Source organism: Bidens hawaiensis, unplaced genomic scaffold (genome assembly GCF_021521415.1).
Source record: "Bidens hawaiensis isolate Kalapana, Puna unplaced genomic scaffold, B.hawaiensis_p1.1 tig00003356_1, whole genome shotgun sequence".
Classification (NCBI taxonomy): Eukaryota; Viridiplantae; Streptophyta; class Magnoliopsida; order Asterales; family Asteraceae; genus Bidens; species Bidens hawaiensis.
Genome location: NW_027491185.1, coordinates 1,154,271 through 1,182,250, shown reverse-complemented (window position 1 = coordinate 1,182,250; position 27,980 = coordinate 1,154,271). Strand labels below are relative to the sequence as shown.

The following is a 27,980-nucleotide window of genomic DNA, read 5'->3' as shown; positions in this document are numbered from 1 at the left end:
CCCAACATTATGTATAAATCTTAAAATATTGGTTTTAGTTATTGATCTGTATTGATAATCTTTATATCCACAAAGACACGTGTCTCCAACATATGATGTATTGATAATACAAAATCAAATTGCACAATGATCTTGGCTAGAAAATAGTTTAATGTATTATAGAAACAGAGCTTTCTCTTTTTATAGTATTATTTGGAAATGAGTTTAATAGACTTTCCCTAAATCTTGTCCATATGCAACCAATCTATTTTTTCCTCCTACAAAGTCATGCACTTGGCCATTAACATCTTCTCCATCTTATTTTTGCTGATTGACCTTGACTTTTGTTAATGGTAATTGCAAAACAGACTACGACTGAAAAAAATACTTTCTCTTCAATTTGAGCGAAAGTTTTTTAGCTGAAGGTGTTAGACCACAATGAATTATATAAGTGCGATAATCAGTATCAGTACCTGGAATAACTTTTACTTCAACAAAACGCCTAACCAAATTAATTACTCGCAATGTAGTTCTATTACACAAACCGTTCTTCTGATTCATATTCCTTAGTAACATTATTGGCACACCGATTTTAAGACCCAATCTATGAGTCAAAATGATTTTGGTCTTTTTGATTTTATTTAGTATAATGTGTTTATGAAAGTTATAGTTCAAATTAAATATGAAAAAATAATTTGTATGATCTTACTTAAAACCAAAAAACTGATTTTTATATGGACCACAACAAAATTTGTGAATTTTGTTGCTAAGTATGGAAACAATAAAAATTGAGTAAACCAAATATTAGTAAAAAATAATTGAGAAATAAGTTTTAAATTTATAGTAAACATTAAATTGGTCAAATAACATATTAAATTGGTCAAATAAATTAATGTGTATTTAATGCAAAACATATTAACTTTCTAGTATAATCAAAATTAATTATTTAAATTTCCAGTGTACATTAAATTTGTCATTTATACTAATTAAAAATTGGTCAAATATAAAAGATGGAAATTTTTTTAACATTGAATACTATTAAAAACTATAAAAGATTGTTGCAAAAGTCTTCAATTTCGATTTTGTAAAACCAGAAATAAATAAATGTAAATATTATTATAAATTTTCTATTTTTCTTGGAAATTCAGTAAATAAACAATATACTATTAATTTTTTTAATTATCACAAAATTATTGTCAACACTTTAGCATCATTACCTTTTTTAACAATAAATTTCATTAGCTAATTATTTTTTCAATTTTATACATTAATCTTGACATTTAGCCTAATTAAAATTTGACCAACTATAAAATACGGAAATTTTTTTATTTTTTGTTTAGTTTATTAGTTTACTTTTTTAATTTTGCCCGAATAATTTAGACAAATCGGTAATTCTTGGCATTTATGTCTAATTAAAAATTATTCAAATATAAAAGATGGAAAGTTTATTGAGATTGGAGACTATTAAAAACTACAAAAGAGTGATCAAAATTCATTTCTCAAAAGCAGAAATAAATAAATGCATAAATGATTGGAATGTATCATTAAAACAAAAGATGAGCAATAATTAACATAAATAAGTAATTATAGTGAATATTTAAGATTTTTTAAATATAAATTCTAAATAAGTAATAAGCAGCATATTAAATTCGTCAAATAAGTTAATGTGTATTTAATACAAAACTTATTAACTTTCGAGTATAATCGAAAGTAAATTATTTAAATTTTCAGTATACATTAAATTTATCATTTATGTTAATAAAAAAATAGTCAAATATAAAAGATGGAAAATTTGTTGACATTAAAGACTATTAAAAACTACAAAAGATTGTTGCAAAAGAGGTCAATCTCGGTTTTTAAAAACATAAATAAATAAATGTAAATATTATTATAAAAACTTTCCATTTTTAAAATGTTTACTAACAAACAATATAATATTAATTTTTTTAATTATCACGAAACTATTGTCAAGATTTTAGCTTCATTGCCTTATTTAACAATGTATTTCATTAGATAATTCTTTTTTATCTTGAACTTTATGCCTAATTAAAAATTGATCAAATATAAAAGATGAAAAGTTTTTATTTTCTATTTAGTTTATTAGTTTATTTTTAATCTAGCCGGAATAATTTAGATGAATCGGTAATCTTGACATTTATGCTTAATTAAAAATTGGTCAAATGTAAAAGATGTAAAGTTTATTGAGATTGGAGAATATTAAAACTAAAAAAAGTGTTCAAATTCAGTTATTAAAAACATAAATTAATTATTTATAAGATTGATTATATAAAAATCAATTAAATTACATGAATTGTGAAAAATACATAAATACATTAATAATAAAAAAAATATACATCCAATCTTGTACAAAAAGTAAGACATTTTTGCAGCAAATACTCCATCCTTGACATTAGCTATTCTAGTTTGAAGCCATAAGCTGAAATGATAAAATCAAATAAATGTTAAACAATATATTATTTGGGCTAAACGGAACTTTGGTCCGGGCTTTGAATATACCATTTCGTCTTGCAAAATCATTTCTATCGACCAATCTTCTTCGGGCTTTGAATTGTCACGTGACGTGTAAGGCCCCGTTACCAGTAGCCCTACTTTCGTGTTGGATTTACTCATAAACACAGTTCTAAATATCAGAGTTAATTAAAACATTCGCGGAATATAAAAGCTTTCATAAAACATTTCATAATAAAACACGTCTTGTCTTAAAACATCATTTTGTCTTTCAAAATAAACGAAACATTAAACTTAAACGTCTTGAGTCTTCCAATGCCAGCCTCTTATTCAGTGCCACGTGTCTCCTCAAGCGAGCTGCCTTATCCTACTCACCTGCGTGCATACTAAAAGTCAGCTACGCTGAGTGAGTTCTAGTTAATCATACACTACGCAATACACATAAACTTATATTCTTTCATTCATACTTTCATACTTTCATACTTACTTTTGTATTAACTTACTTTCATATCTTACGTTATAAAGAGCATTACGCCCTACATTCCTCGAGTATTATTAGGGCTTGGTACCCTCCTTCCTCGAGTATTATTAGGGCTCGGTACTCTCTTTCCTCGAGTATTATTAGGGCTCGGTTCCCTCTTTCCTCGAATATTAGTAGGGTTCGGTTCCCTAGTTCTCGACTATTAGTAGGGTTCGATTCCCTCTTCGTTACCGTACATCCATCCTTTCCTGCTTTTATTAACTTTATCACATTCATACACATAAGCATACATATCATACTTACCTTATACTTAGCGTTACAACCTAACAGTACGTGCAATATCCGAAGATCGTTCACGTACCGTCAAGCCATCATTCATACATTTCACATTATTCACATAAGGCATACACTTATCTCTTAGGATAAGCGTATTAACAAACATATTGAGTATGCACACAGCCTCGAAAACATGACACATAATTGGGGCTAGAAACTCACCTGAACACGGTTACGTTCACCGTTAATCGTAATCCCTTTCTTCAGTTGTGCACGGCTGACTGTATAACAAGTATACGTATCAATTAACTATCACTTCTCATATCATCTTTCTAGTCTTAATTAGTACCCACAACGAACGGGGGTCCGGGGGCAGCGCCCTGGCAGCAGGGTCTAGGGGCGGCAGCCCCTTGCAGGGTCCAAGGGACAGAGCCCCTGGCCGGGGTCGAGCTTAGCTTTAGGAGAAGTTAAACCTTAAGCGAACTTAGCTTTAGGCGAAGTTAAACCTTAAGCGAACTTAGCTTTTGTAACATCCCGAAATTTCCAAAATGATATTAATTATATTACTTAATAATAGAGGGAAAGTTTAGTCGGGTTATCGGGAAATAAATAAATAGAGTAGGAGTTGGTATGGGTCGGGCTAGTGTTGGGTAATGGATATGGGTTATGGACTTGGGTTATGAAAGAAGGAAGGAGAGTCTATGGGCTTAAGCCCATGATCCCTAAATATAAATGCCATTAATCACCATTTAATCCTCATTCTCACATATTCCATACACCACCAAAACACACACGACCCGAACCAAGATCCGAAGGTGAAAACCCGAGCTTGTTGGTGCTGGAACGTTGTGACGGACCAAAACAACATCAAGGCTTAACCGTGTTCGTAGTTCGACTCGTTCAAGGTACGTTTATAGTTAGAAATCGTTCGTGTAGGTTCGGGTTGATTTGAGAAATGATAGATCTGAGTTTGTATGGTAAAAACGAATCCAACAAAGCTAATCTTACTGAAAATGGTTATGATTTGATGGGTTAATCGATTGATAAAAAGAACCCGTAACCTATATGCCTAAATCGCACCCTTTAAACATCGATGTTAGGTCGAATTGATGGTTGGGGTTTGTAGGCGCTGGTCAGACGATCCCGTGGGTACCTAAATCGAGTTATTTGGTTAAGAAACGAAGGTGATTAATAGATTTAAGAACGAACAGTAGCTGCAGACGACAACTTCGCCTGCAAGCTAAGTTCGCCTGATGAACTTTGCCTGCAAGCTAAGTTCGCCTGATGACAACTTCGCCTAAAGCCAAGTTCGCCTGATGACAACTTCGCCTAAAGCCAAGTTCGCCTAATGACAACTTCGCCTAAAGCTAAGTTCGCCTAAGGTTTAACTTCGCCTAAAGCTAAGTTCGCCTAAGGTTTAACTTCGCCTAAAGTCAAGTTCGATTAGAGAATAGATTAAAACGATAAGTAAAAGTAAGCTAATACTAGGCCACCAGATTAGATCAGGCGAGTATTGATACGTGTAACTTATACAGTCAGCCGAGCTCAGTTAAAGAAGGGATTTACAACTATCGGAGGAAGAAGCAGAGTTCAGGTGAGTTTCTAGCCCCATTCCTTGTTATGTTTTCGGGGCTATGTGCATACTCGATGTGTTGTTAATACATTTATCCTAAGTGATAAGTGTATGCCATATGTGATATATGTGATGGATATGAATGATTGCTTGTCGATACGCGAACGATCTTCGGATATTGCGCGTACTGTCAGGTTAAAAATAAAGGTACGAATATTATATATCGAAGATGGATGAATATTACAAATGAATACTTGTCGGTAGAGGTGCACAAATCGGTTTTTTTGAAAAAACCGGTTCGGTTTTTAACCGGACCGGTTTTTTTTATCCAGAAAAAAACCGGTTCGGTTAATAACCGGACCGGTTATTAACCGGTTATTATTGCTGAAAACTCAAACCGGCCAAACCGGTTTGGACCGGTTTAGAAACCGGTTAGAACCGGTTATTAAACCGGTTTTTTTTATAACCGGTTATTAAAAACCGGTCTAACCGGTTAACCGGTTTTTTTTTTTTTTTTTTTTTTTTTTTGCTTTAGGGTTTAGGGTTTCGTTGTTAGCATTCTTTGCTTGGAAGATTAAAAACACATAACTTTCATTTATAGCTTTTACATTAAAAATACAAACATTAAATCGTTATCGCATATTCGTAACTCAAAAATACAAACATTAAAGAATGTTTAGACACGATTACATTAACAAGTTGATGTTTGTTACTCATTTTCTTCGCTACCCGATCCCGAGCTATTCCTTAGGTAATCGTCGTACGCGGCTTCTTCATCGGTCATTGGTTGAGTGTGTCCTTGATTGACCTCGTCTTCATACAAGGCCGCCTCATAGTCCATTTCCCCCTCGAGTGAGCGTTGATGTTGTGCCCTGTCTAAAGAGTCCAAGTAATCCTTGTAGCAAATCGACATCTCTACAGCTGGTGGAGTGAGTCGAGTCCTCCTAATCGATATAACCCTGCCAGAAACAGAAAAAGCAGACTCCGAAGCTACCGTGGAAGCTTGGACCGTTAGTAAATCTTTGGCCATGGCGGCGAGGATCGGAAACTCATCCTCCTTACCTCTCCACCAAGCCAGCAAATCAAGACTTCTAAATTCATCCGGAGTCATGTGTTTCACAAAGTTGGTACCACCATACCTTCCAAGTTCACTGCTTGGGGTGTTTACCCTTTGACGTTTACCGGCGTCTTCCCAAATCATGTAGTACATCCCCATTTCAAGGTCGGTTTGGGATTGGGATTGGGCAACAGCTCTTAACGAGTCATGAATTTGGGAAGACGACCCGTATCTTGTAAGGTAAACATCATACATGTTTGCCAAGGTGGTGTTGAAATCATTCTTTAAAGTTTGGCTATAATAGGGGTTTTGATCGTCGTTTAACCCTAGCTCATCACAAATTTTTTCTATTAAAGCTTCAACACCACCAACATTGATGCAAGGGTTTAACGCAGCAGCACAGGTCAAAACAGCGGGTAGTTCTTGAAAATATTTTTTAAATTTTTCTTTCATTTTTACACCCATATCAAAATAAGGTGCACCACTACAATGAAGGTCACTCAACTTTGTGCACATGACAGCAATTTTTGGTAAAGCAATGGGGCTTGTTGGATAGTAAACCCCGGATAAACTACTTGTGCAAGATTTAAAAATTTGAAGAACCTCCGTAACGATCTCAATCAATAACCAGTTTCTAGGATCGTACGGTGCACATTTACCCCTATTTGACAAAATTTGATGAAACGCAATTAACGATTGTTTTTGTTGGATGGCTTTCTCAAACATTTCACAAGTCGAGTTCCATCTTGTTGGACAATCCCAGTTAGGCCCCAACCATTGACAGTTAGCTTCTTCACAAAATTTTTTGTATCTTGAAAATGTTGAATTGTTGCTAAAAACATCTCGTAACATTCTTTTAAAATTGTTTCTTTGCGTTTCGATCACGTTTAACCCATCTTGCACGGCCAAGTTGATAATATGTGCAATGCATCGGCTATGAAAAAACGCTCCATCACAGATAGGTTTATACTTTAATTTTAAATGGCCAACCGCGGCCGTATTGTTGGACGCGTTATCAAACGATATTGAAAAGATTTTATCTTCAATCTTGTATTGTCGAATGACTTTATCCAAGAGTTTAAAAATATTTCTACCCGTGTGCGGGTAATCAAACAATTGAAACGCAACGGTTCGTTTCATCATTTGCCACGACCGGGGGTCAACCCAATGAGCCGTCACACAAATGTATGAGTCGGGCGAACCATTAGGTACCGACCACACATCCGTGGTTAAGTTCACACCAGTTTGTAAGTTTGAAAAGTATGAAATTAGTTCGGATTTAGCGTTTTTCCATGCTTTAAGCATATCTCTTCTAAGGGTCGAACGACTTACGTGTTGGTAGCGTGGTTGAACATACGTTTGCATCATCTGCGTGAATTGAGGGTTGTCGAAGTGGTTGAAAGGAAGTGATTGTTGAATCACAAAGTTGCCAAACTGTTGACGTACCGCTTCAAGGTCGTACGTAAACACCGTTCCTTGATTCGTCATCTCCGGCTGCGAACTACTTCCGGATTCGTCCTTCAAGACCTTGCAAGAGGGCTTTTCTACATGAGCTCTTAAACTGGAGTTTGCTTCTTTGTTATAAAACTTCAAACAATGTTTGCATCTAGCTTTTTGGGTTCCGTTAGACATTTCGCATAGGTCGAAATGTTGCCAAATATCTTGGTTTCGTTTCGTGGGGATGACCCGAACGACGGTTTCTCCCGTGTTCGAGGCACCCATGTTGACCGATGAAGCAGCACTTTGGGAGGCCATGATAATCGACTACGAATTAAGAGTGGTATACTCGAGTATGAAATAAACGACTACGAAAGAAGAGCGTTTGGAGTTGTATAATCGCGTATGAAATAAACGTTTAGAGCTTTTGGAGTTGTATAATCAAGTGTGATCTAACCAATACCCAACCTAAACTATATATAGATGTTTGTGGGGGTAAAATTGAAATAAAACAAAAAAAAAACGGCTAAAAAACGGTCAAAAACACAAAAAAACGGCTATAAGGCCGTTTGGTAACGTTCGAAAACCGGTTAAACCGGTTAACCGGTTATTAAAAAACCGGTTAACCGGTTTTTTTTATAACGGTAATAACCGGTTATTTTAAAAACCGGTTAACCGGTTTTTTAATAACCGGTTATTAAAAAAAACCGGTTTTTTTTATAACCGGTTATAAAACCGGTTTTGGGTCCAAAACTTATAACCGATACGTAAACCGGTTACGTAAACCGGTCAAACCGGTTTTTAAAAAAACCGGTTTTTAAAAAACCGGTTTTCGGTTAAACCGGCCAAACCGGTTCCGTAACCGGTTTTTTTGACCACCTCTACTTGTCGGGGCGTGAACGATCTTCGGATATTGCACGTAACGACAAGGGGTATGGTTGTTAAATGAAGGATGTAAAGAACACCTAGAGTGTTCTTATGCTATAATGTAATTATTGTATATGTGAAGTATGTGTATACTGGTACACGAATGGTATGTGAGTTCTACGTTCGACATAGTAAGTTAGGATGGCAAATCCCTCTAACTTCTGTTGGACATAGACTTGGCAGGTGATGGCGTAGTTAAGGGCTGCGAGCCTTATACGTGATGTAGATGATAGATGTAAACGTAGATAGGGACGGTGGGCCTTATACGTGTTATAGGAGATAGACGCCAACGTAGATAAGGACGGCGGACCTTATACGTAACGTAAATAAGGACTGCGGACCTTATACGTAATATAGGTAGGCGTCAGCACAGGAAAGGACTGTGGACCTTATACGTGCTTTAGCATGGGGGAGGACTGCGGACCTCGTACGTGCTATGAATTAGGTTGCAACATAGGGAAGGATCGTGGACCTTGTACGTGTTGTGGATGTATGATGGTATAGGGAAGGATCGCGGACCTTGTACGTACCATGAATGGTGAACATAGGTAAGGACTGCGGACCTTTTACGTGTTCACGACCTTGAGTACAGGTATAGACGGCGGACTATGAACGTACTCTCGGTAGACTGAGGTTAGTGATTGTAGATATGTATGTATGTATGGTAGCAAGTATGTATGTAGAACAGAAGGGTAACTAGTTAAGTATGGATATGTATCTTCGGATATGTATGTATGTGTATGTATTGTGTGGCGTCCGATTAACTAGAACTCACTCAGCGTAGCTGACTTTTAGTATGCACGCAGGTGAGTAGGATGAGGCAGCTCGCTTGAGGAGACACGTGGCACTGAATAAGAGGCTGGCATCGGAAGACTCAAGACGTTTAAGTTAATGTTCGTTAATTTTGAAAGACAAAATGATGTTTTAAGACAAGACGTGTTTTGTTACGAAATGTTTTATGAAAGTTTTTATATTCCGCGAAAGTTTTAATGAACGCTGATTTGTAAGAACTGTGTTTATGAGTAAATCTGACGCTAAAGTAGGGCTACCGAGTTCGGGGCCATACAGCTTTAGGCGAAGTTAAACCTTAGGCGAACTTAGCTTTAGGCGAAGTTATCAGTTAGGCGAACTTGGCCTTAGGCGAAGTTACCAGTTAGGCGAACTTGGCCTTAGGCGAAGTTATCAATTAGGCGAACTTGGCCTTAGGCGAAGTTACCAGTTAGGCGAACTTGGCCGTAGGCGAAGTTAAGCCTTGAAGGCGAAGTTATGCTTTGAAGGCGAAGTTACCGTTTTGAAGGCGAAGTTGCCCAGTTCGCAGGCGAAGTTGCCCAGTTCGCTACGGGTTTAGTTTTATCACGCATTTTGGCGATTTTAATACCCTTGTTATGGTTCGACATCACCCACTAACGTTCCCTAACCATTTCGTTCGTATATATATCCCGTATAAACTATAAAGCTTGGATCTTTAAGCTTAAGGACATTCAATAAAACATAAACTTTAAAGGTCAAGAACATACCTTTTGTGCTTGTTTGGATCTCGTTTAACTTGTTTAATCACAACTAATCGTTTACTCTCTCTCGGATCTTGCTCGTTTCTCTCCCTCGGCCGCCGGCCGTATATGGCGGTGTGTGGTGTGTGTGTGTGTTTTGGAGTGTGTTAGAGAATAAGATGGAAATGAATGATGGTTTAGGGTTTAAGGTTGGTTTAGGGGATATTTATATCCCTTAAAGCCCATAGACCTAAGGCCCATTCTCATTTAACCCATCTCAATTAGTCTAAGTCCATGATCCGTTCTTTACTCGATGTTAATTAATTAATAACGCGAAATCACTAAACGTAACTTTCTTTATTCAACATTATAAATTTTAGGATGTTACAAGACGCCATAGTTTCAAGATATGCACCTTGAAGACACAGTCACTGTGTAGCGCATCCAATTGGTTCAACATTGTGATGTTTGTTGGCTCTATCTTCCTGGTGGTGAAAAAAAAAACAAAACATTAATTTATGAACAATAACACTTTTAACCAAAAACTAAAAAACAAAATGAATGATATAAACAACCAAAATACAAACCTTAGAAACCAAGAAAATCGTTTTAGCTCAATTTGGTGTGATAGTGTAAGAATTCTTGTGTGAAAGTGAAGTATTTATATATAGTTCATAGTAAAGGATTGAATTTTGGGAGAAATGAATAAAGAAGGAATGTATATACGGAATTAATTAAAAACCTAAATTTAGGAAACTTCAATTACATTAAATCATGAACGAAAATTAGGAAAGGAGGATTAAGGGATTTTCAAATTTTGAATTCATAAAATGTAATGTTGTTAAAGTATATTATAAGTACAAAATAATTCAATTCAAATCTTTAATTATAGACTATATTTAAATATACGGAATTAACTTTTTAATGTGGAAAAATAAGTTACTAATTTTTTTATTTACATGAATATAATTAATCATCAATTCAATCAATTAAATAATTACCGTATATCTTGAATGATTATCAATTACTTTATATCTAATATCTAAAATTATAATAAATTGTGACATATTTAAATTGTGAATTATATGGTTGAAATTTATAACAATAGTCAACATAATATAATTAATAAGCATATGAATAATTAAGTAACTGATATGTAAGGCCCCGTTACCGGTAGCCCTACTTTCGTGTTGGATTTACTCATGAACACAGTTCTAAAAATTAGAGTTAATTAAAACATTTACGCGGAATATAAAACTTTCATAAAACATTACATAATTCATAACTTGTCTCAAAACATCCTTTGTCTTTCAACATTAAAGCATCATAAGTCTTCAGATGCCAGACTCTTATTCAGTGCCACGTGTCTCCTCAAGCGAGCTGCCTCATCCTACTCACCTGCGTGCATACTAAAAGTCAGCTACGCTGAGTGAGTTCTAGTTAATCACATAATCATACAATACATTCTTACATTTCATACTTAACCTCTTAACTTTCTTTCATACACACCTAAGTGCTTTTACTTTCATTTTTATCTTCATACTTTCTTTACATACATGATCATACGTTTTAAAGAGCCTTTCGCCCTATAACCTCACAGATATTATAAGGGTCTGGACCCTAGTTTTCGAATATTAGAAGGGTTCGATTCCCTAACATCACAGATATTATAAGGGTCTGGTCCCTAACATCACAGATATTATAAGGGTCTGGTCCCTAGTTTTCGAATATTAGTAGGGTTCGATTCCCTCTTCGTTACCATACAACCATACATCATACCTCGAGTATTATTAGGGATCGGTACCCTCCTTCCTCGAATATTAGTAGGGTTCGGTTCCCTAGTTCTCGAATATTAGTAGGGTTCGATTCCCTCTTCGTTACCATACAACCATACATCATACCTCGAGTATTATTAGGGCTCGGTACCCTCCTTCCTCGAATATTAGTAGGGTTCGGTTCCCTAGTTCTCGAATATTAGTAGGGTTCGATTCCCTCTTCGTTACCATACAACAATACATCATACCTCGAGTATTATTAGGGCTCGGTACCCTCATTCTTCGAATATTAGTAGGGTTCGGTTCCCTAGTTCTCGAATATTAGTAGAGTTCGATTCCCTCTTCGTTACCATACAACCATACATCATACCTCGAGTATTATTAGGGCTCGGTACCCTCCTTCCTCGAATATTAGTAGGGTTCGGTTCCCTAGTTCTCGAATATTAGTAGGGTTCGATTCCCTCTTCGTTACCATACAACCATCCTTTCCTTCTTTTATTAACTTTATCACATTCATACACATAAGCATACATAACATACTTACCTTATACCTAGCGTTACAACCTGACAGTACGTGCAATATCCGAAGATCGTTCACGTACCATCAAGCAATCATTCATTCATATCACATATATCACATATGGCATACACTTATCACATAGGATAAATGTATTAATCAACACATCAAGTATGCACACAGCCCCGAAAACATAACAAGGAATGGGGCTAGAAACTCACCTGAACACGGTTACGTTCACCGTTAATCGTAATCCCTTTCTTCAGTTGTGCACGGCTGACTGTATAACAAGTATACGTATCAAACAACTATCACTACTCATATCATCTTTCTAGTCTTAACTACTACCCATAACGAACGGGGTCCGGGGGCAGCGCCCCTGGCAGCGGGGTCTAGGGGCGGCAGCCCCTAGCAGGGTCCAAGGGGCAGAGCCCCTGGCTGGGGTCGAGCTGCCAGGTCAGCTTGGAAAAATTTTATTTACATTAACTGTCTTAACACATTTTTCATTAGGTTTTTTTTTTTTTTAATTTAGTTTCTAATCGAACTTGGCTTTAGGCGAAGTTAAACCTTAGGCGAATTTAGCTTTAGGCGAAGTTAAACCTTAGGCGAACTTAGCTTTAGGCGAAGTTGTCATCAGGCGAACTTGGCTTTAGGCGAAGTTAAGCCTCAGGCGAACTTAGCTCCAGGCGAAGTTGTCATCAGGCGAACTTAGCCGTAAGCGAAGTTATCAATTAGGCGAACTTGGCCTCAGGCGAAGTTATCGCTTTGAAGGCGAAGTTGCCCAGTTGCAGGCGAAGTTGCCCAGATCAGCCGCTGCTTTGGTTTTTATTGAGCATTTTGGCGATTTTAACACCCTTGTTAAGGTTCGACATCACCCACTACGCTTCCCGACCATTTTCGGTCGTATCTACACTATAAAACTTGGATCTTTAAACTTCAAAGATCAAGAATCATACCTTTCTGAGCTTGTTTGGATCTTGTTTAACTTGTTATCACAACTAATCGCTCTCTCTCTCTCTCGGATCTGGCTCGGTTCTTCCCTCGGCCGGCGGCGGTGTTGTTGTGTGGTGTGTGTGTTTTGGAGTGTAAGAGAATATGGTGAAATGAAAGATATTTTAGAGTTTAGGGGATATTTATATCCCTTAAATCCCATGGACCTAAGGCCCATTCTCATTTAACCCATCTCAATTAATCCAAGTCCATGATCCGCTCCTTACTCGATATCCAATAATTAACGCGAAATCACTAAACATAACTTTCTTTATTCAACATTAAAATTTTAGGATGTTACATGATATAAGCTGTGTAATAATAAATAAGTTATTTCTTTTTTTATGTATTAAGAATAACACAATTTTAATATAATAAACAACAATTTAAAATTGAGTCGTTGATATAACATATGGTGAGTAGTCATAATTATATATTAACATATATTTCAAATTAGAATTTGCCTCATATATTAAAATCTTTGATTGACTAATTTTGAATTAGTCAATCGGTCAAAATCTGTATTTATAGTAACCCTTAAGGATGCTTAATCAAAACCTTGATCAAATGATATATCATAATTTATTAAAATATAGAAATTCCGTATTAAAGAATTCCTTAACCAAATGGAAAATCTATCCCTAATTTACAGAAACTGATTACAGATATTGATATTTCATAAATATAAAATTAGAAACAATTATAGTAAAGTTAAATCTGTAATCTCTGTATATTAGGTTGTTTTATATTGAATTCAATGGATGAAATATCAATAAATAATCTCAAATAAATTAAACCTGGAAGGAAGCCTGATGATTAAACTGACCGGAGGTAACGTTGACGGTGAGCACCTTCATCGATGGTGGACCGTGAATTTGACAGATAAATGAATTGAAGGTAGTGATAGGCGGAACAGGATGGAACCGTCAATGAGAATGGAGGCGTGAAAGAGGAAAATTGATTTGGGTTTCTAGGTTAAGTTATATTATAGTACATAGAATAATAAAAATAACATAAATAATAAAAATTGTAATTAATTAATAAATAAATTGGTTAATCATTATTAAATTAAAGATTAAATTAAAGTTAAAGAGAATCATTAAAGAGAATTGATTGTATCTTATTTTAATTTAATTTTGATTTATTTTATTTAAATAAAAATTAGAGAGGTGGTAGATATAGATGGAAAGTTTAGGAAACGGCCAATAGGAAGAGGGGAAGTTGACTTAAAGCCTATTGGTTTAATAGTATATGTAAATGTAAATATATGTTCATCATGATTTACAACAATAATCAAGAATAAATTAATTAAGATTCATTTAATAAAGACAATAATAATTAGATTACGTCTTTGAGCATTAAAATTTAGTCGATAAAAATTATCAATTATGTTTCAAAAACAGTGTTTTAAGTTGACATGAACTTTGTACATATTTGCATATAATTATAGATATCAAATACAAGTGAAATTTTCATACTCAGTTTGGATAGTGTTACATCAAACTTTTCTAATTGAATGCTATTACATATAACTTCTTAAATAGTTTAGATTGAGAAGAAAACAAAGTTAAAATTAATATTAACTTTACTTAGTTAATGAAACAGATTATATTGCTAGGTTTTTGTTTAAATGCATTACATCATTTTCCTAACTTTAAACAACATATATATACTTTATTATATTTGTTAAAAAGTTAAAAACAATATCAAATATTTATCATCCTTATTCCTTAAAATAACTTTTTTTTAATATTAATGGGTCTCGATTATAAATGGCCTGTGTAAGCAGTAAATTAGTCATAAAAGTATATCTAAGTTGTTTAATAACTTTAATTACAACAACACAATAAAGTTAATTGTAACGGTATGTTTAAACCAGTCACACACAACGGTGTATCTAGTACATGTCAGACGCATGAATCAACCAGTTATAAATATATATCCAGACAGCTAAAACGTCACGACAACAACACATCACTCTAGTAAGGATAAACACATGACACCACTAAATCAAAACTCATGAATCCTCACCTATACAAATACATAACAACAATGATTATCATGAAAAAGAATTAGTAAGTAGATTTAAATTCAAGCCTCATAATATAAAGTCCTTTCTCTATATACAAAAATCCATAAATCCACGTCATTACACTATTGTAATGGATAAATGCAAAGAACACCTCACCATTTCTCATTCCACTTCATACCCACACACTTATTATAACTCTCCAACCGAACCACCGCTACCTTTAAACCAAACCATGGGTGCCAACACGTCATTACTAAGTACAGAAACAACCTCAAACGGATCGAAAACATCAGCCGAGGTTAACCTCGGAGACATACCAGAAAACTGCATAGCTCATGTTTTGTCATATTTACAACCACCAGAGATATGCAAGCTAGCTCGAATTAACCGAGCATTTAGAGCAGCTTCTTCTGCTGATTTCATATGGATCGATAAACTGCCGGCTAACTATCATCATCTGGTGGGAAAACTGGTGGTTGATGATGATAAGAAGAAGTTGGGTGTTAAGGAGATGTTTTCAAGGTTGAGCAGACCGGTGTTGTTTGATGGTGGAAATAAGGTTCGATTATTCCTATGATCTGAGTTCGTTACACTTATGAACTGCGTTTGAAGTAGTGGCGGTGGTTCAGTTTGGGTCGGTTTTGACTAATATTTTGATATTTTTTGAATTGTTAGGTTTCTGGTTTGGGTTCAGTTTGGTTTTTGGTTTGGGTTCGAATTTTTCGATGTTTTTTCATTTTAAGCTTGAAATTTTTGGGATGAAATTAATTTCAACCGGGTCTAAATTATTTTGTTTAATTAATAACTAATTGAATATTATGTGACTGACATATAAGTTACAATAATAACTAATAATTGAATATTATGTGTTTAGACTTAAATTTGTTTAATTAATAACTAACTAATTGAATTTTATGTGTTTAGACTGAACATGAGTTACATATATATTAGACTAGGTTATTAACCCGTGTATGACACGGGTGGAAATATTTAAATTTTCGAACAAATACATGTCATTTGAAAGGACAACATAAGTTGTTATATGTTATTCGGGACGGCAACATACTTTAAGTTGTAATAATATTGGTGCGAAAACCAATGATTGCGAAATACAATGATAAACCCAAACAACATTCAAATTACAATATTTAAAAACATAATCAAAAGTTAAAAATGTAAAATTCATAAACTACTAAAAAGACTTCCTTATAAACCATATTTATTTTTTATTTGTAATTTTATCTTCATTTTTTAATATAAGAATTTTAACACCACTCTTCGCTCTTGATAAAGCTACATAGAGTTGTTTACGTGTAAACACCGGGTCTCTGAGATATATGTCAACTCTTGCTAGAGATTGACCTTCACTTTTGTTAATGGTCATTGCTAAACAGAGTACAACTGGAAGAACTACATTCTCTTCAATTTAAACGAATGTTTCTTATATGAAGGTGTTAAACCATAACGAATTATATAAGTGAGATAACCAGTATTAGTACCTAAAATAACTTTTACTACAACAAAACGCCTACCCAAATTAATTACTCGCAATCTAGTTCCATCACACAAACCGTTCTTCTGATCCGTATTCCTTAGTAACATTGTTGGCACACCGACTTTTAGAACCAATCTATGAGTCAAAATAATTTTGGTCTTTTTGATTTTATTTAGCATAATGTGTTTATGAAAATTTTAGTTCAAATTAAAATATAAAAAAATAATTTGTATGATCTTACTTAAAAACCAAAAAACTGATTTTTTATATGGACCACAACTAAATTTGTGAATTTTGCTGCAAAGTTTGGAAATAATATAAATTTAGTTAACCAACTATAAGTAAAAGATAATGGAGAAATATCTTTGCGCATCTAATTAATATAAATTGATTCGGATACACCGAACCAAAAAAAAAACATTCACAAGGACTAACCTTGTTCTTTCATATTAACCCACCATCAAGTTCTTCAACATTCTATCAAAAGAAACTAATTTTGTTTCACCACCTGAAAATAAAAAAAAAATAGCATCCTAATTAAATATACACCATATATTTAAAATCATAACATATTTAATAAAAGGATAATACATGTGTTACACACGGGTGGAACATATTTTAAAATATAATATATACATAACATCATATAAATTTAATAAAATGCAAATGTTGTATCTATAAATAAATGATAATTTTACATGAATTATAAAACATCCTAACTTATTTGAATCAAATACAAAAAAATACAAAGACTAACAAATAGTTACCATGCAAATATGCATTTATAAATAAAATGATAATATTACCAGGTCATACTGTAATATTAAACAGAAAATAGTTACCGGACGACAAATAACTTAATTATCACCATAGAAAACAAACAAATAGAAACAATGATGTTTTGTGGTTACATTAGTTACTTGCTAATTCAAACAAAAAATAATAATGATAATAATTTGCAATGTGAATTCAAACATATATATTTAGAATATTTAGAATTGGTTATCGGAAATATGTGGGTTTTATTTAAGGCATAAATCTTGAAATTTAGACATTATTTACATTTACACATAAATAAAATATAAAGTTTGATGATATTGAAAACTATAAAATCATATATATGTATCTATTATAATTTTAGAGAAATGTAGATACCAAATTCAAAAAAAAACATCATTTTACATTAATTACAAGACGTAGCATTGTTATTTTAATTCAAATACAAAAACATACAAAGACAATCAGAGATAAATGAAAATTTAAAACATGTTTATAAATTATGCCATGAGTACAAATAACACATGTTAATTAATACATAATACTCTAATGAAATCAACATAAAAATGTATTGTCTTATACACATTTAGCATAACTAATTTGACAAAAAATATAAACAACGTGTGTGTATAATTAATGAGTATCATAGATTTTTATGATACTGGTTTTTGTAATCTTCAATTCTAAACAAATAATCATAGATAAACACACTACTGACAGCTGAGCCATAGGAATTTGAGACATAAACTTTCTCTACGAATTAAAAATATAATAAAAGTTAAAAATTATTATATGTAGTACGTAAACGTTTGAAAAATCTGAAAAAAAATCCGTTTTAAGAATTATTGAAAAAGTAAAACATCTAATTGTGTCATAAATGCCCTCCAAAATTGATTTTAAAGAAACGACATAACTCATAACTAATAAATTAATTAGTGGTCAACATATATTGTAAAAGCTTAAAATCAAACGACTTACATATATAGAAAGTATAAATGGTTTTGAAGTTGGCAAAATATAGTATCATTAATTATGATTATATCATTTTGGTTATTATAATATTTGAAATCATTCTTAAAATACAAAAATCTTTGTAACAATATTATTAGTGTAAATTAAAATAAATTAGAGGTTAAATGATTTAATTTGACTTCCATAATTACCCGGATGTTTTGGAAAGCGTTAATAGTTAAAATCATTAGATTTATAACTATTTTGGAAATCATTAATATTTAAATAATTGAAATTTTGTTAATATGATCATAATATAATGTTAATTGTGTTAATAATAAACGGTTTTTGAAAATATATCGAACAAATAATATGGAAAATGACAACAACTAATTTATAAAGTGTAAAAATCTTATAACTTTCGTTGAGATTGGTGAAATAATGTTTGCTAATATTAAAAATAAATAATGATGATTGGTACCTTCTTTAACAATCAATTTCATTACATATTTTTTTTTTCAATTTATACATTAATTTTGACATTTATGTCTAATTAACAATTTGTTAAATATATAAGATTAAAAGCTTGTTGAGATTGAAGAAATTAATATTGATAGTTGTGATTAGAAACTATAAAAAATATTTTAAATTTGTCAATTTCCATATTTAATAGGATCTAAATTTGTTATACATAAGACTAAATTGATAGTCAAATTTCGTAACTTATTAGGGAATCTGAATTAATTTCCATAATCAAATGTATTAAATATTTTGTTAGAATTCAAAATTCAAAAAGCTTTCCATTTTTTTAAGTTGACTAACTAAATAATATATAGTTAAAATAAATAAAAGGTAAAGATAAAGTTTGATGATATTGAAAACTATAAACATCTTTTAAATTTTTATAATTGCGTATTTAATATGGTATAAATTTGTTATGCTTAATAGACGGTTATATTAATATAATACATTTAATATTAATAGGAAATAGTATGTAGATAATATAAAATTTTAAAACACCATAGGAACTTCATTTAATACAATAATCTTTTAAATAGAATTTGTCCAATTATAAAAATCATGAAAATGTGGAAATAAATGAAAATCATGGAAACTTTATTATTGTATTTACGTAATTAAAATCATGAAAATATATTAAATAAAATTTGACCAATAATGAAAATCATGAAAATATATTAAATTGGATTTGACAAAGATATTTTTTAACAAATTGTGAAATTCAAACTCAATAACATATTTTTGTAAATTTCATATAAATAATGAGAATTGAATTTTGATATATATATATGACATTTGAATGGGGAAAATCGGTTTCTAAAATGCCATATTAAATGTGTATAAATCTAAAAATGTAACGTAAGATAATATTGGAAAGTATAATAACGTTTTAAATTGTGTTGACATTTGTAAATTAATTGGACTTTGACCAACAAGAATTCAATTCATTATCTTACCATAGATAATTTAATGTCTTATAGAATAATCAACTAAATTTTATTTCCGGATTATATAATAATCAATTGAATTACATAAATTGTGAAAAATAAATAAATACATAAATACTAACAGAAATATACATTAATATTAAACAAAAATAAAAGTCATCTTATCAAAAAATCCTCAATCCGAAATTAATTAGCTATATCAAGTTGGGGACAATAACCTGAAATGATAAAATAAAATATTAATATAACATAATTAATAAATTACAAATTATGGAAGATTTGAATCATGTGAACAAAAATGTAAAATTGATGTTAGAATTTACAACCGGAAAATTTGAATTGCGTTACCAGAAAAACGAAATAGTGAAGATCTCCATTGAATCTTCAATTTTGATATATAACCTAAAGATATTTTAAGAAAAAATCATATAATTATTAATATAAATACAAACATAAGCATGATATAAAACATCATGCTTGGGAATGCAAGACTTCCGTACGTAGGCTTGAATTATATTAACCTGAAACATTAATATTAGCATTAGTAAAAAATTGTATGAATGATATAGAAAAATAATGAATGTGTAAGAATACCATTTCATCTTGCACAATCATTTCGATCGACCAATCCTCCTCGGGCTTTCAATTGTCATTCAAACGCCAAAGTTTCAAAATATTCACCTTCAGGATACACTCACTGTTAAGAACATCCAATTGGTTCAACATGGTGAGGTTTGTTGGCTCCATGTTCCTAGTGGTAAAAATTAAGAATAAACAAAACATTAATGTATTAAAAATAACAGTTTTAAGCCAAATACTAAATAACAAAATGGACGATATAGACACAAGACAAAATAGAAACCTTGGAAACAAAGACAATTATTTTTGCTAAGATGGTGGGATAGTGTAAGAATTGTGGTGTGAAAGTGAAGTATTTATATGGATTGAATTTGGGAGAATGAAATATAGAATGAATGTATATATGGATTTAATTTAAAACAAAAAATTAAAGACTTTCAATAAATTAAAGTATGGACGAAAATTAGGGAATGAGGATTAATTGATTTTCCAAAAATTTGAATTACTCAAATGTAACATGATCAACTTAGATTATAATATTATAAATACAAATGAATTAAATTCATATATTTAAATCTAGACTATATTTAATCAAATGATATACCACCTTTAATTAAAATATACAAATTCAGTGATTAAATAATTCCTTAATCAAATGGGTGATTCATTCCTAATTTACATAAATGGTCTACAAGTCAGAATTTAAACTCCAATTGGTCAAATTTGTATTTCTCAAACGGTCAATCTATATGAAGTTATAAAAAACATATATCAATTACATCAATTACATTTTATAATACTCAAATGACAAAATTTAAATTTAAAATCAACCTCATATATTTAAATCATTAATTGCTAAATTTAGAATTAGTCAATCGGTCAACATCTGTATCTATAGTAAGCCTTATGGATGCTTAGTCAAATAGTTAATCAAATAATAATTAATACTTAATTAGAATATAGAAATTCCATAATTAAATATTTCCTTTTGTTAGGTTCTTAAAAGGTTTTAAATTTAAATTTTTAGAACGGTATACATGACGAAATTCACATTTGTGGATGGTTCTTATTATTTTATTCCTAAAGGTCTGGTTAATAATTATACATAGTATAATTGTTGATATAAGTAAAATTTCATATTTTTGTGAGTCAATCGGTGAATTTCATAAATTTTCAGAAATATAATATTAGAACCAATTATACTAAACTTGAATCCGTAATCTATGTATATTGAATCCTATTGATGAAATATCAATTAATTATCAGAATTATCTATTATCTAAAATACATTAAAATTGAATTGTTAATGTGACATGAATGTTCTTTTTCTAGTAATACACTATTTTAAGAGATATGTTAAATAGTAACTACCTCGGTAAAATGAATGAGTATTTGACCTGTAATGAAATAACTGAACTATTTTAATATGATATAATTTAGTAGTGATAATTTTGTAAATATCAATAATTGCCTAGAAATCTCTCAAAATGAATTTAATTAGCCGTAGTCAAATTATGAATTATAATTATTAACTTGAAAGATAATTATAAAAGATTCAAGATTAAAATTAAATTAAATATGAAAGAGAATGATTAAAGAGAATTGATTGTATCTTATTTAAATATATTATTGATTTATTTAATTAAAATGGAAATTAGACAAGTGATTGATATACATGGAAGGTTTAATCAACAACCAATAGGAAGAGGGGAAATTGACTTAAAAGATATTGCTTTAATAGTATAGTTAGATTCTTATAAATTATTTAAAATAAAAACTAAAAAAACAGGGAAATTTGTAAATTTGATTCGGTTTCGTTCCGTTTTATGGGTTTTATTACATGCAAAATCAAAACGGAACCAAAATTATGTTTATTTTAACAAAAACATAAAACAAAACCGTCGGTTTTTGTCTTGCTTCAAGTTTTCGGTTTTGGATCCGTATTTTCAGTTTCATGCATTCCTCTAGTTTGAAGCCAGATTTTTAACATTTTGGCATTATGATTCAGGAATTTTGGATGGACAAGATAAGTGGAGGCGTTTGCGTATCAATTTATTCAAAGGCATTAACAATCACCGGAATTGATGATCGAAGATACTGGAACCATATTCCTTCGGACGAGTCAAGGTTCCCGACGGTTGCATACCTAAAACAAATCTGGTGGGTCGAGGTAGACGGCGACGTTGAGTTCCCACTTCCTGCTGGCACTTACACCTTGTTGTTCAAGCTTCGACTAGGAAAAATAATAAAAAGAAACGGACGTCGTGTGTGTAACACTGACGACGTCCATGGATGGGGAGTGAAGCCAGTGGAGCTGAAGTTGGCCACTAGCAACGGTCAACAGTCAGTCTCCAAACAATTTTTGGAGACAACTGGAAAGTGGGAATACCATCGTGTCGGAGAGTTTGTTGTCTATGAATCAAACACTCCGACTAAAGTGAAATTTACTTTGACACAAATTGATTGCACCCATACGAAAGGTGGTCTTGCTATAGATTCGGTTTTTATATGTCCTACCAACTTGGCACAAGGTTTCAAAAATTTATTATAAGATGTGTCATTTGAAGGTGGTACGTCTTTGGTTGAAATTTAGTGGAGATTTTAGGGATCATATTTTTTTTGTTCAATTTGTGATTTTTTTGTGTAGTTGAGCATTCATTATACTTGGTGAAATTGTAATATATGGTGCACATGAGCGAGTTGGTTTGAAGTATTCTTTTGATGATTACACTAAGTACAAATACGTAGATAGGATTGCTTAAGCTTACTTATATTCCTTTTTGTACAAATGTTTGTTGAAGCATTTGTAGCGGAGTAAGTGTAGGAAAAATGCCAACGTGGTTATACGGGCTTTGAAAACCACAAGAGTGTATATAAGAAGCTACAACAAGCTCACAAGTATGAATCCAAACATATTATAACAATCCAACATGCGCTTTATATATTTCGTCAAAAACATTTAAGAAGAACATATTTTGTCAAAAACATCAAAGAAAACCACAAAATTAGTCACAAGTTCACAATGACTCTCACTCTCCCGGATGGCTATATATTCCTTTACACCAACCAATCATGTCTTAGTTGAATATGACATTTACTGCAAGTCCAAAGTATACCCAAAACTTTTGATTAAGCCAATACTAATTCTCACGTCAAATACAGATAACTTTTCACGTTGAATACAGGTGACGAAACTTCTATACGACAAGGTTAACAGAGACGAGAAAGATAAAACTATTCATTTGATACACAAAATAAGATAGAAGCAACTAAATTAATATTTTTCTTTCCAATCAATGAAAGCCAAAAATATTCACACCAACAAAGTCATTCTAATTTCTAGGTGGGAGTTAAGTTATGTTTTCGTTTTTTTTATTATTTTTTTTTATCTTTCATCAAGCAAATTATTGTTTTTATATTCATTAACTAACACATATTTTTTTTGATCAAAACTTTCACCAAGCATAGCATCATTATATACATAAAACTTATAGTAACATTAGAATACTTATAGTAACATTAGAATAATGCAAGTGGACAATAACCTTCGCTTCTCAAAATTCATCATCAACTAGAACAAGCAAACGGATACTTTCAGTTTTCGTCAAAGGATAACGACATAAGTAAATAACCACATTGGTGTCATTCCAAATTTAATTTTTTATATCACAAAATCTAAGTTTACAATATTTTTAACAACTTTTTGTCCAACTTTACCTGAACAGTACTAAATTATTTGACGCTCATGGCCGACTTGAAAACCGACTGTAGGTAGAACTCCTAACAACCGGGTAAAAGTTAAAACTGCCTCCAATTTTGTTTTTTATTATCACAAAATCGAAGTTATTTATAAATTTTTAACAATGTTTTTTTTCCGTGTCTACATGCAGGGGCACAACTCTTTGTGGACCCGGGGTGGCCCCGGTCACTACCATTTTCTCCGTTATTAGGGTAAATTTCGTGATTTTTTCCGAAAATTTTTATAGGTATTAAGCGCGGTCACCCCCGATGTGTTTTTCCAATATGCTACCGGTCACCACTTATTTATTTAAAAATATAATACCCCATTGTATGGTTTTTTTTATAAAAACTCGTAGTATTTATAAACAAAAGTTACAAAATATTAATCGAGTAGAAAAAGATTTGTTTTATAAATATTTTAGGTATTTGCAATTCTTCTTCTAGGTATTCACCTTAGGGATGAGATCGGTACCGGTATTAATATCGAATTCGCTTATCCCTACTCATCATTCCTCTCGTATTATCATGAATATTTTAGGTATTTGTTGGTTAAAAAATTATATTGTTTTTTTTTATTGTAAGAACAATCGTTTGAATAAATGAAAAAAAATTAGATATATAGATGTCATATTGTTTGATCCGACCTGACCCAAATCACTGACATGAACCGAGTCGTCGACCCGAAATTTTTTTTGTACGTGACTTCGGTCACCCCCGTGACTAAGCCTAAGTTTCGCCACTGTCTACATGTAGAGGGGATATTAACCGCCCCCGCTTATTTAATGCTCAAGTACAACTCAAAAACCTCCGTAGGCGAACACCACAACAACCAGGTAAAAGTGTCATCCGACCCAGACGTCGAGAATCAAACAACTACCCTCTCCAAAAAGCAAGCAGGCTACCACAAAACCCGTGGTGACGAATCTAAGTTTTTAATTTAAATGGCTAAATCGTATATTTTTTTTAATTTATGACAAAATATTTTGTGTGTATAAAAAGTTGGTAAGAAATAATAACCCGAGTTTTCTAGACCTCTCCCGCAAACGCCATTACCTCCGTCGGCCAATCAATCGAATCACCGTCTAGGGTTTCTATTCAAGCAATCGGTAATTTTTTCTTCATGTAATTTATATCATTTCCTCAATCCGTATGTGGGTTTTATTTAATTTCATAATAATGTCATCGATCCTTTACAAAATTTGATTTTGAACCATTATTAGTATCGAAATGGGTGTGAATCTTGTTAATTTTAATGGGTTTAACGCCAATTAATTGCATATCTTTTGTGGGTAATTGTTGGTTTAGGGTTAGGTGAATTCAATAATAATTAGTAATTACAATTAGTTATTTTTTTGAATTTGATTGAATATAAGTTTTGGGTGTAGGCTGAATTTGCTTGTAACAGTTGCAGATTACATGTGTTTGATCAGTTACTACTAGGATATAGATTATTTGAGATTGCCCACCAAGTGTTTGATAAAATGCCTCTTAGAGGAATACATCGCGCGGAGCGTATTTTCTTAGTAATTGATGTTAGCATCATGTTGCAGGCATAGGAAAAACTCAAAAAGGAAGAAAACTTTATGTAATTATTTTTTTATGTTTGTGTATGCGGAATATTCATTTTTTTTTCAGTCGAATGCGAATATGTTATATGGTTACAGCTAATGATTCTATACTAGAATCGCTTTATCTGCATAAAAGTAAAAACTTGGGGCACCGAGTTATGTCAGTTGACGATAATTTGTGATGTTATTGGTTTGCCACAGAACATGGAGACTCAGATTGATTTCTTGCAATGGCTTGAGCCTGACATGGCACTTAAAATACTTACGTGTCTGGACGACTCAGCTGACCTCATTCGTGAGTCTGCTGTTTCTCGATGCTGGCAAAACATCGGTAAGTATCGACTATCGTTGAACACGCATATTCTTATTTATTCATATTATTCTTTACAGTTAATGATATGGCGTGTTAATTGTCTCTATATGAAGTGGTCTCTAATGGACTTAGCAAGGAGCTCTGTGTTAGAAAATATCCTCATCTTGCTGCCGTCACTCGTGTAGTCAAACAGAGTTATGACGACTCGGAACCGAGCCACGACTTGGGGGAGATAGAGCACCGAGCCTACGCTTCTCTTTTCCGGGCCCTCAAATCATTCCCACAAACTTATTGCATTGCTGATCCAGTGAGTGCATCGAGCACCGACAGGTACCCAGAAGAAAGCATCATGAATACTCTCGACCCGAGAGACAAAATTCTACATCGGGAATCGTATTGGTCTAGTAGAGGAAGTGATGATCTGGAAGCACCCGAGACACTGATATATAATTTAACAGCTAAACTTTGTGTTATCACAGAAATAATCTTGCATCCATTCCAAGGTTTATTTATTTATTTACTTTTAAATTTCTTTGCTTTCAACATATTATCCAACTGCATTTGTGTATACAGCTTTGTTTCAGACGGATTACCCAATATACTCGTCGAAAGCCGTGAGGTTCCGAATGGGTCATCCGAAATCTTGGAGCGAGTTGGATTATGATTTCATGGAGGCACAAGAATGTGCAGATGACAAGTTTATTTGGACTTACACGTCACCGATTTTTCCCGTTGCATGGCTGAGTATGTGTTTCGTTTATTATCACTCTTGTAGAAATTGAATGGTTATAAAAATCATTAACAAAGTTAATGGCAACAGGAGAATAGGTTACAAAGGTTTAAGTTGCCCGAGCCGGTAGTCTGCATCGGTGGTTTTTTGCAAATCGAGTTGTTAGGTCGGGTTCAGGTTCAAGCAGCTGATGGCAAATATTATATATGGTCAGTATAATATTTTGAATACTTATAATTATCAAATTTTTCGAGTAGTCGGTTAAAGTTTCTCCTTTTTACAGCGTGGCTCACGTGCAAGCAATAGGGCGGCAATTATCGCCTGCGTTTGGTCTTGAGTTTTCTGAATCGTCGGACAGTGTCTCTCTGAAATATGATGCTGACCAATTTGCACATATTATGAAAAATGGAAATAATAGTTCACTTAGTACAAGTTTACTTCCGGTACAACCGCCTAGACAGCTAGCTTGGGGCAATTTACAAGACTTTCTGCACATGGTACAAGCGCATCCAGATGGTGTTGAATATGAATGGGTCGATGATGACGAGTTCGAGATGGTTTGAGACGTGTGGTGAACATGGTACAATGTGTTTTTTATTTGTGTAGCGTAACCTAGTAGTAAATAGTTTCTGGTACTAGAAGCTTCTTCGGTCTTGATTTCGTGTTGACTTAAGACTGTTGTTTGACTTCGTGAGTTGAATCCGTACAAAAAAGAATAAAAAATTATGCGTTGTTTCTAAGTTTCCCGACGATTTTTGTTATTGGGAAACCATTTCAAGTTTTGGTCTTTGTTGGTACACCTTTACAGAAATTTAAGTTGTTAACTCCATAAACTGAATCTTACATTTAGTACCTAAATCGTCGGAGAGTCATAACCAACAAATAGACCAGTAATTGACATAGATGGGATTGTTGTTAGCATGGGTGTTCACATCATGGTTTGGTTGGTTTTATAGAAATGTTTGTGCCGAAATACGAAGAAAACGACAAACAAACCTGGTAAGTTGATTTGGTTGCTTTGGCCGGTCAAAACGGTTTCTTTTTCTTAGATGGCTTAAACTGTTATGTTATTTTACTTAACATTGTTAGATATAACCATTTATCAACTCTCGAAACTATACCATTGTCCGCACATTATAGGACGAGCAAATTAAACGTTTACAAGTAAGCGAAGAAACGGGTATCCGGTTGTGAATCGATTTCTTGAAGAACAAGAAACTGGTATCCGGTTGTTATCAAATCATAACAAGTGATGTAAAGTATATCATGTCTCATAGTCAAACGAACATCCTCAGCAGTTAACACCACCATCATTAAAATATCATAATTACAATATTTACAGAAGTTTTGAAGAATA

The 27,980-nt window shown here is 32.6% G+C and overlaps 3 protein-coding genes across 3 annotated transcripts in view; 2 read left to right on the top strand and 1 right to left on the bottom strand.

The window, feature by feature from the left end:
- The window catches only part of LOC143623262 (calcium-dependent lipid-binding protein-like), a 147,217-nt gene that overhangs the window by 37,519 nt on the left and 81,718 nt on the right, over window positions 1–27,980 (bottom strand). The window lies entirely within an intron of this gene.
- LOC143623209 (F-box protein PP2-A13-like) lies at window positions 15,236–22,998 on the top strand. The gene is made up of 2 exons (XM_077094167.1): window positions 15,236–15,562; window positions 22,280–22,998. Exons 1-2 carry the CDS (start codon window positions 15,236–15,238, stop codon window positions 22,820–22,822), a joined length of 870 nt encoding a protein of 289 aa, XP_076950282.1. The 3' UTR covers window positions 22,823–22,998.
- On the top strand, window positions 25,007–27,420 carry LOC143623208 (F-box protein At4g00755-like). Its single transcript, XM_077094166.1, has 6 exons — window positions 25,007–25,118; window positions 25,782–25,911; window positions 26,007–26,396; window positions 26,467–26,641; window positions 26,722–26,832; window positions 26,907–27,420. Exons 2-6 carry the CDS (start codon window positions 25,785–25,787, stop codon window positions 27,184–27,186), a joined length of 1,083 nt encoding a protein of 360 aa, XP_076950281.1. The 5' UTR covers window positions 25,007–25,118; window positions 25,782–25,784; the 3' UTR covers window positions 27,187–27,420.

Coding starts and splice junctions, on each gene's coding strand:
- LOC143623209 (XM_077094167.1), top strand. CDS start 15,236: ATGGGTGCCAACACGTCATTACTAAGTACAGAAACAACCTCAAACGGA. Junction 15,563..22,279: donor TGTTTGATGGTGGAAATAAG/GTTCGATTATTC, acceptor ATTATGATTCAG/GAATTTTGGATGGACAAGAT.
- LOC143623208 (XM_077094166.1), top strand. CDS start 25,785: ATGGAGACTCAGATTGATTTCTTGCAATGGCTTGAGCCTGACATGGCA. Junction 25,912..26,006: donor TCGATGCTGGCAAAACATCG/GTAAGTATCGAC, acceptor CTCTATATGAAG/TGGTCTCTAATGGACTTAGC. Junction 26,833..26,906: donor GATGGCAAATATTATATATG/GTCAGTATAATA, acceptor TCCTTTTTACAG/CGTGGCTCACGTGCAAGCAA.